Genomic DNA, 10,788 nt, shown 5'->3' with positions numbered 1-10,788 from the left:
ATTAATTAGTTGTTAAATATTGGTTATGAATTGAAAGAAGTTGATAGTTAATGAATTATTATTTTGTTAACACTTTGTTTGGATGATTGTTATGTATTGTTTCATAATGTATCGTATTGTGTTGTACTGTATAGGACCAAATCAGTCGTTACATAAAATAGGACCTTTCGTCGTTACATAGCGATGGATTTAATGATACGATACAATAAAATTAAAGTAACAATCAAAGCAAACATTGTATCTGAACTAACAACACAATATAATGCAATAGGTAACAACCATCCAAACAAGTTGTAAATGATTATGAATTGTTAAGTCTATATTATTCTAAAAGCATGAATATATATTTTAAATAAAAAAGATTATCTAAAAAAGAATAGTTAAAGTTCTTCTTTTCATAAATATATAAGTTTAACGATAAAAATGTAAAGTTTGTAGGAAAATATGTCGTCCACGAATATACTCTTTTAGTCTAATTTTATCATAGTTGTGTTGGCTATTTGGTCAACTAAAAATATATCACATATTCAAAATAGAGTTCTAAACAAATATTACTGCTGAATTTTTATTCCGAAACTAATTTTTCCATTACATAATTTAAAACTAATTAACTTAAAAGTCTTTGCCATCACATATGTGTCCTTACTATCACATATTAAATTTACTGCACATTTAATATGATGAAAATTATTTTCTTCCAATATTTGGTTGGAGAGTGAAAATAAATTTTGGAAAAGAATATCTAATAAATATTTTACATTCAAAATAAATATTGTATTCAAGATAATAAGTCGATATTTTTTTCCAAGTTGCTTATCAGTAGAATATAAATAATATTATAAAAATCGACAAGAAATATTCGTGCAACGCACGTACATAGAGACTACATACCCCCCAAAATATAGTAATCTCCTATTATGTTAATTCTGCCATTGTTATTTTATTTATTTGTGAAATTGTTTATCCCATGTTAATTATTCACAAGATATAATACAACATAATTCACATATTCCCTATAAATTATTAATTAGTTAATATAATTTATCTTTCATTTCAAGAATAATGACTAATTTAGTTTGTACAGACCGGTCTCTTTCATGGATCCGAATGTTTCACCTAGGCCCGATGATCACCCAGGGCCGGCTGATAGATCAGTATTGTCTTTACAAAACAATCATAGGTCAGAGTTATTATGAGTTGGTACTATAGGGATATCGACTAGTCTCTGTCCCCGTAGACTACCGAGGCGCAAGTAAGACTTTTACTTAAAATCAATTTTATTCAATATAAGGTAAATATTTATTTATTTTTTATAACCTTTATTTGGACTTCGAACAACATCTCGTCTAGGAGACTATCTCATATTCACCACCAGACCCATCTCAGGAGCCTACTCAGGTGCCCGTTGATACACATGTTTGATTATTCAACAAGCGTTAATGTATTCAATATAAATAAGAAATGGTGCTAATTTTTATATACTTTTCAGGTTCATTATTTGGCGCCTGCGGTGACGACTCTCGACGAGGAAGAGGTTGAGTTTCCAGACCAGGTCAGCATGAGGTTTTGCCCGTGCTAGCGGGACCAGATCCCAAGAAGAAGCACATTTTAGTCAAAGGCGCACGGGCCAGGGGAAGAGGAGATGATTATAACTTGGAGCGCCCGATTATTAAGAGGAAAAAGGGCGATGGAGCCGATGGCGAGGACAGTGGGGGTGGTATGAGTCTTAGGCTTAAGGATAGTCTCAAGCATACCATATGTGGGACCCATCCACGATAGTGTATATACATTAGTGTTGTACAGTTTATCGTAAATATTATATATTTTTTGCATATCTATTTATATTTATAAATATTATCTTAGTCTTTATTATTGTTTATAGTTTCACATCCTAAATTGATAATAAAAAAAAACGTGACACATTTGAAATAAAGTAAAGCATTAATTTAAAAATAACACGAAACCTAAAAGATAAATAACGTAAAGCTAATAACTACAAGTCTTCAAACAAAAAAGGACTTCGAGCACTTTTCAACCACTAAGCGACAATCCAAACTTTTACGTATCCTTGAAGTTTTGAGCAGTTTTGAGCCTACCTTATTAATCGTACAAATATAAGTAGGGTTCTATATAAAATATTAAAGTCCCGGAGTCTCAAAGCATGTTTAATATATGTCTAAACTACGTAAAAAGTGTGAAAATGTAATAAGAGGTTGTTTTGGGAAAATGGTGGACTCCTATAGCACAATAAAATATTGCGCTATTGGGGAGAGAGAATTTGGTTTAGCACAGTATTTTATTGCGCTAAAGCACTTAACGACTCTGTCACGGTTAAGTGTTTTAGCGCAGTAAAATACTGCGCTAAAGATACTTATGTAACTTTTTTTTTTATTGGGGTATTTTGATTCAAAAGATTTTTTTTTTGGATCATTTTGTTTCCGGACTCGGATAACTAAAATGATATGAAGACTTTCTAGTGTTTACAATATGTTGACTATTTGGACATAGCATAGTAACTAAGGTGGCTCTTCTCAAGCATTTACTTCAACAACCAACAATCCTCTGTCGTATAATTATACGGTAATAAACATTGATCCCTACTATGTATGTAATAATTAATATAAATAAAATACAAATTGAGGGGCAGAGCTCGCATTCATCTTACGGTTCAGTAGAACGAAATAATTTTGATTCAAATCTTATATTTATGTTAAAATATTTACTTATTTATAAATAATTTATCAAAAATCGAATAATTTTTTATTTTAGAATTTAAAAATCACAAATTTAGAATCCTAACTACGCCTGCCTGAGTGAAAAAGGAAAAAGCTACGCCTCTATTGCCATAGTCGTCAAAGTCCTCAATACATGATGTACCATTTCCATCAAGCTGCTGATTAACATCAAACAACTTTACGTACAATTAGAAAAAAGGAAGAAAAAAAGTGCCACCTCTTAATCCAATTAATAATTTATTTGGTCAAGTTTATTTTTTCCCCAAAAGTACTTATTTTTTTAATAAGTGTTTATTTGAAAAAAAATAAGGTATTTGGTCAAGCTTTTGGGAGAAAATAAGTGTTTTTAGGGAGTAGCAGAAATAGTTTTTCAGAAGCTAAAAAAAAATATTTTTGCCCAAAAACATTTTTTTAAAAAGTACTTTTGAGAAAAATACAAATAGAATCACTTTTTAAAATGACTGCTCAAAATATTTTTTTAAGTAATTGACCAAACACAAACTACTTTTCGTCAAAAGTGTTTTTTTTAAAAATATTTTTTTTTAAAAAAATACTTTTTAAAATAAGTTAATTTTAAAAGTATGATCAAACTATAAGTGAAGTAGCGATTTAAAAAAGGTATATAATCCCTCCTGTTCTTTTCTATTTGTCGCTCCACCCAAATAAATTTGGTCCAAAATTACGGTCGTTTTGGAAAATGAAAAAGGCATCAACTATTGTTTTTAAATGTACCCCTTTAATAATTTACCTATACAAATTTCTAAAACATGTTCCAATTTTTAGATACTTTTTGAAGAAAGATAATGATAATTTAATCGATTAGTCTTTTTGAGTAATACTATTAAATAAGTTTCTTAATGAATTTGCCAAATTTTTAAATGAAAATATAAAGGACCGGAGGGATCAATAGCATTTTTCTCAGTTTTTTGCTATTTCTTTTCCAACTTTACAATTAGGAGATCAATGGAATACAATATTTACTTTGACAATTTACTTGGAAGTCATCAATGGGTTAGCTACCTGACCAGTGACCACCATGAAACACAAAGTATGCTGGCAACTTCATAATTGTCAGTAAAAAATCACTTCAAGATTGTTTGTTCATTTGACATCACAATTCTAATGCTGGATCATCACGGAGCTAAAATACAATTTACGAGTTCGACTGGACTCAATAAATTTGTTCTAAACTTTATATTTGTGTTACAAAATTCATTAAATATCTATAAATTTAAAATTTAAAATCTAATTACTAATTAGTACTTGAAGTCGTGGTTATAATATTTAAAACAAATAAAACTTAGATCCATGAATTCGCTCCGCGGCTGGAAATGTGTCTGCATTGCACTCTTTCTATTAGTGAATCTCAAAATGATAAGACTTTAGAGTCAACATTGGCAGAAGAATGAGCCCAACCCATACCTTCTCCACTCACAAGACATTATGACAAAGTATAATATATAAGGGATTTAACACATACTCAAACACAAAAGTCCCAGAGTTTTGCATCTCAAATAACCATTTCTCAATTCTACCCTGACCTTCAAGACCCTACAAAAATGGGGGAGAGAGAACAAGTTAGGCCACTAGCTCCAGTATCCGATCGACCGGGCAGCGACGACGACGAAGCAACGTTAAACAAAAAAAAGTTTCATCAAAGAAGATGCTTCAAATACTGTGCTTGTGTATCTACTCTTCTTCTCATTCTAGCCATAATACTCATCATTTTGATCTTCACAGTGTTCAAAATAAAAGACCCTATTATTAGAATGAATGGTGTCACAGTTGAAAAACTAGACCTTGTTAACACCACCATTCTCCCTATGCCTAAACCAGGTTCCAACATGACCATAAAAGCTGATGTCTCAGTGAAAAATCCTAATTATTCATCATTTAGGTACAGTAACACAACCACCAGTATTTCCTACCGTGATACAGTGGTCGGTGAAGCGCGGGGCCCACCGGGGAAATCGAAGGCACGAAGGACTATGAGGATGAACATAACAATTGATATTATTACGGACAAGATTGTGTCACACCCTGGCTTACTGGATGATATTAGTACTGGTTTGCTGACTATGAATAGCTTCACAAGAGTTGGTGGGAGGGTCAAGTTGTTGAATATGATCAAGAAACATGTGGTTGTGAAGATGAATTGCAGTATCACTGTGAATATTACTAGCCAGGCAATTCAAGATCAAAAGTGCACTAAAAAGGTTAAGGTTTAATCAAGATTTCCGATATTAGTATCATGATATTTTTACTACATCCTTTTGGTTTTTTTTTTTTTTTTTTTTTTTTTTTTTTTTTTTTTTGTTGTTGTTGTTGTTGTAAAGATCTATTGAGTTTTGTATACTCTTGGCTGTTGATTATTAGAGGAGTTATTGGGAGTGGATTAGATGTTACTACTATATTAGTACTACATATATTTTGATACACGACAGATGACATTGTGTGATTAAACGAACCCATTTTACGTGCTCTTTATTTCTTGCTTTCCTGGTCGATTATATTATCACTCTTCCTAGATTTATAAATTCTTAATGCAGATTTGTGTGGGTATGATCACAAATACTTCCCTTTTCCTATGATCATGAGTGACAAATTAAAATGGATGTTGACATCAATTGAGCCCATATTTCTAATTATATTATTCTTCAATTATCAAAGACTCTCAACCCATTTTAATGTATTCCTTCATTGGTGTAAATTCGGACCCCGCACATAGCGGGAACTTAGTGCACCGGGCTGCCCTGTAAATATGACGATATTTAAGCTCAAGATTTGAATAAATTAATTGCTTCAATCCTTGTGAATTTCAGCATTTTGTTTTATTTCAGCGTTTCAAACTCCATTTAATTAGAGTAAGACAATGAGTTTCTCCCAACCATATCTCACGGTCCACTTCTTAATAATGGAAGACTTCTTGTTAGGTAGTGAAAGCAAATCAAGTACAAAATAATGTGAAAGAATGACTTTTCATCATTTTCCTAAACCTGTTATATTATGACAACTAATTGCATCATAATTAATATCGTACCAAATTGATATATCATGTGAACTTTAAGCTATCGCGACAAACGTCCTCATTATTCATATTTTTAAGGTTCATAACTCTTGGCTTCTCTTGTTCTCGACATCAAAATATCTCTAATATTTTAATAGAGTTCATATTTTGTGCATTCACAGTTTAAATAATTTGTATAATTTTCAAGTTAATTTGACCTACAATAACAATTAATCTCAATAAGGGAAAAGGGCCTGATTTGCCCCTCTACTATTGAAAATAGTTCGCATTTACCTCATTATACTTTCGGTGCAAATTTGCCCCTACCGTTACCTAAGTAGCAATATTTGCCCCTCCCCCCCCCCCCCCCCCCCTCCCGTTTGGATGGGAGTCCACCGTGACAATTAAACTTTCACGTGGCCTGACATTTGGATGAGGTGGCACGCCACGTGACATGCACCTCACTACCCTCTCCCCTCTCCATTTCTTTCTTCTACCTCCAACCAAAGCCACCTCCAACCACCATTGAAGCCACACCCCACCACCATCTCCTCCAACAATTATATCTTCTTTTCATTAATCCATCTCACCGGAATCACCATAACCGCCACTACTATCACTTTACCCGGATATTGTCCATTTATCCAACTCCAACCCAAAAACCTCACAATCATTAAAATTCTTAAAACCCACTTGACAAATCTGAAGATACTTTTAGATTAAAAGTTTAAATCTTTCAATAACAAAAAAGAATGTCTTTTAACTCTCGTAAGCATTAACATCATTGCTAATCTTTCTGCTAAATCTTTACGATAATGTGAAAGATTAAGAAAAAGCATTTCACCATTGTGTAAAAATACAACATTTGGGTATTGAATGCCTGAAAGTTTTGGAAATAAGAGGGTTATTTCGAATGAATTTGAGAGCGGCTGTGGGAATATTGAGTTGGGGTTTGAGAGAGGAAATGGTATGACAGGGTAGAGATATTGATTGGTAATGGGTTCTTTTCATTTGGGTTGAGATAGAGGAGAAAGGGGAAAAAGGTTGTTTGGTTGTCTCGGGGGTGGTGGCGTGGTGTATCGAAAAGGTGAGAGAGAGAGAGAGAGAGAGGACGGGGTAGTGGCGTGTGGTGGTTGTGGAGATGGGTTCGCCGAAGTTAAGGTTGTTTTGGTGGTGTGGTTGCGGCGGTTCTCCGCTGTTTGAGGGTGGTCAGTAATGTGGTTACTTGAATCAGATTTGTAAAAATTGTGTGGCTTCAATGGTGGTTGGAGGTGGCTTTGGTTGGAGGTAGAAGAAAGAAATGGAGAGGGGAGAGGGTGGTGAGGTGGCATGTCACGTGCCATGCCAGCTCATCTAAATGTGAGGCCACTTGGAAGTTTAATTGCCACGGTGGACTGCCATCCAAATGGGGGGCAAATATTGCTACTTAGGTAACAATAGGAGTAAATTTGCACCGAAAGTATAACGGGGGTAAATGTGAACTATTTCCGATAGTAGAGGGGTAAATCAAGCTTTTTTCCCTTCTCAATATTAAGCCTCTTACGACAACAATATTTTATAACCGATTAAATTGCACTGTTATATTTTTTTATTTTATTTTTGCATTATTCGTGTATATAACGTAAACTATTTGATATTGGACTGCTGCCAAACGCCACTTCTTTTATAAGATTAATACTGTAATAATTGAGTTGGTTGAGGCATATTCAGGTTCACGTGTAAATGCAACTTTGACTTTTTTGTGATTTTCTTTTGCTTAGTTAACCTCCAACTCTCTTGCGTTTTCTCTGACTTGTTGCATAGCATTAACAGATTTAGTTTTTAATTTCTCCATTTCTCATTATTTTCATTTTTTTCAGATTTTTACTTGTAGGAGAAATACATATTTCATTTCAAAATCAACGATTTAGATTGAATGAACTAAAGCTAAGCTTTCACCATGATTAGTATAATACATATTCATAAATATTTAGTACTTATTTAATAAGACCACCACTTAGACGACAACGATAACTTACCAGTGTAATCCTTACCCCTATCATGAAAGATATGAGACTAACACATGGACATGATGCGATTAGAGCAATTTGGAATGAACGTGGTGGACTGATGGGCAATGGAAAAATCATCATAAAAGAAAACTAACTTTTTAATTGGGCTGAAATCATCAACAGATCGTCGAACTTATCCAAAAAAATATCACTTAAACCCTTCAATTGAGACTCACACCATGTGAACTCTTCAAAATCACTTTTAATGGGTCACTTGGACACAAAATAAAAAAAGTGTAATTCACTTTCGTTGGGCGCGTGAGTTCCAAATATATATTTTTTTTTCTTGAAAAAGCTTATACAGAGTTCCAAATTTTTTTTTTTTTTTCTTGAAAAAGCTTATACATTTTTTTTCTTTTGTTGACACTTGGCGCTAAGTAAATAACTAAAGAGGACTTTTTATTAATTTTAGAAAATAACAATAACTTAATCAAAAAAGGAAAGCAACCCACCCCCTCCACGTCATCGTCTTCTTCGCCCCATTTTTACTTTCCCAAAGCTCTGCAATTTTTTCCTCCTGCACCTCTTTTTCTTTTCATTCTTCACAAAAGGAAAAAAAAAAATCTGAATCAACTAATTTTCCTCCCTTTCTTCTTCTTTCTAACATTGCCGTCGTCCTGTCACCACCGGACTACCCCATCACCACCATCTCCGTTCATGTGATTTGGTATGGAGAAAAACAATACTCTCTGTTCACGATTTCTATCTAACACTTGAATCTGAAAGAAGAATTTTTTCTAGTTTATTATAAGAAGAAAAAGAAAAAGAGGAGCTCGCCGGAGAAGTGGTTGGGGGGATGGGGCGGGTGACGAGGGGAATAGCAAAGAGAGGGGAAAAGGTTAGGTGGGTGGGTTGCTGGCTGGGGGTAAGGGGTGGGGGGGGAGTAAAAACTAAGTTTTCCTCTTCTTCTTTTTTTTTTTTGTTGATTATTGATATTAAAAAATATTTTTCATTTTTTTTTTAACTGTAAATTCATTTTTATTATTATTTTGAGCCCATGTGACACATGTTATCGTTTTATTCGTCGCTTTTTCATTACATCAGTGCGTGAATTACAAGTACCTTTGGTGTTTGACTGTATTTTTATTGTGTGTCTAAGTGGCACAATAAATTGATTTTTGACGGGTTCAGATGGTACAAGTTTTAATTTGAGAGTTTGTAGATGACTTCAGCCTTTTAAATAAATAATTTTCTTCTTTGTTATTATGACCGACCAATCGTTAGAGTCCACTGATCTCAAGTCTCAACTCAACGTAAGAAGCCCAATTGATAAAAGCCCAAAACTGTTGAATCGCCTAATTTGTTGTTGTGGGTGTGTAACAGCTAAAGAAGTTTGTTAGTAGTAAAAATTAAATTAGGACAGCTGGAAGCAGCCGAGAAACAAATTAAGCAGTCAAAATTTACTTCTTCTGCTCGTATTGGGACCATCTTTTATGAAAGTGAACACTTAAGTTACCTGATTGTTATGGAAAACAGAAATAATAATAACGTTGAGAAAGACAATTAGCCACTATGATAGCAACTTGGGTAGGGATTGCTTCATGAATTTATCCTTTTTAAATACAGTTTATTATGTGTTGCATGATCAATATATTTCATTTATATATAGGTTATGGTATTTATGTCGCACCAATAATCAAACATTATTAGACACATGCTACAATATCATATATTTGAGAACATCCAATATTTTATTATTAATTTATTCTTGTCATAATATTTTATTTAGCATGATAATGATATTATATGAGCTTAATGAAGAAATGTAGATTCATATTATAGCTGACCCAAAATTAATTGGGACTGATGTGTATTAGTAGTAGTTGTTGTTGTCATTCGTAGTCAATCTAATTCGCCTATATATGTACCAGTATTATCATTTTCGTAAGCTGTACAAAATTATTTACTAAGTACTATAGTAGTTAATCAGTTAACCTAGAGTCAATATAATTTGTTTTAAAGTGCATCATGTAGATGTAAGATGTGTCTATGGTATTCCATATTAGAGTAAATTCCCTAAGAGGTCATCATGTTTTGAGAATTGCCTAATAATATAATTTTTATTTTTTTAGGAATAGAATATTATTCAACTATCAATATTTTCTTAAAAAAATACTAAACACCACAAAACTTCCCTTCTCTCCTAGTTGGCATGCCATGTCACATTAATATTCTATTTTTAAATAATAAATTGGATACTTTCAGAAACCTCCCTCCAGGTTTTGCTTCATCACATTGACATCCCTTGTGGTTTACAATATTACGGTTACCTCTCTTATTTTGATTTTCTTATAGCCAATCTTTAAACCTATTTACTACTCCATATGTGTGTGTATATATATATATATATATATATATATATATATATATATATAACTAAATTAATAAATTTGCCCTTACTTTACATTAAACTCTTCCAATTAAATAATTCCATCAGAATACCTTAATTAACAAATTCTTTTATAATAAAACTAAATTAACAAATTTGCCCTTACTTTACATTAAACTCTTCCAATTAAATAATTCCATCAGAATACCTTAATTAACAAATTCTTTTATAATAAAAATGAAAACGCATCAGCTTTCTCTTTTTGGGAGTCCATTTCCACTAAGAATGAAGGTGGTGGCGTTGACAAATACCTGGTTGCCGGGAATTAAACTCGACGTTGAATTGATTTTTTAAAATGAGGAGAGTACTATTTAGACTGAAGCATCTGCTCGGGACGAGAACTTACTTAAAGCTACACACAGTAGAGTTAATATATCCAATTAGATTCTAATCATCTGTATTGTTATAATTCATATTCTCATTTGTTGTTTTTCATGCACTACGAATGCGCTCTCTTTCTTTGCACAATAGCATTGTTCCACTAATAATGGAACCGCTTGGTCCTTATTAACACTGGTGACTGCATCTGAAAACAGGTGATTCTGAAAAAATCAATTCGTATTAGAACAACACTCACTATTGAAGGGGGTTGTTAAGTAAATGGGT

General features: G+C 32.8%; 1 protein-coding gene across 1 annotated transcript; it reads left to right on the top strand.

Moving 5' to 3' along the window:
• The first annotated feature begins 4,062 nt into the window (after positions 1-4,062).
• On the top strand, positions 4,063-5,372 carry LOC132645522 (uncharacterized). Its single transcript, XM_060362538.1, has one exon. It carries the CDS (start codon positions 4,295-4,297, stop codon positions 4,961-4,963), a length of 669 nt encoding a protein of 222 aa, XP_060218521.1. The 5' UTR covers positions 4,063-4,294; the 3' UTR covers positions 4,964-5,372.
• The last annotated feature ends 5,416 nt before the right edge of the window (positions 5,373-10,788 follow it).

The sequence above is a fragment of the Lycium barbarum genome, chromosome 6, assembly GCF_019175385.1.
Source record: "Lycium barbarum isolate Lr01 chromosome 6, ASM1917538v2, whole genome shotgun sequence".
Taxonomy (NCBI): domain Eukaryota; kingdom Viridiplantae; phylum Streptophyta; class Magnoliopsida; order Solanales; family Solanaceae; genus Lycium; species Lycium barbarum.
The sequence above is the reverse complement of the archived record's forward strand: the minus strand, read 5'-3'. Positions and strand labels throughout refer to the sequence as shown.

Bases quoted from the DNA above. Each gene is read 5' to 3' on its own strand.
- LOC132645522 (XM_060362538.1), top strand. From the start codon at position 4,295: ATGGGGGAGAGAGAACAAGTTAGGCCACTAGCTCCAGTATCCGATCGA.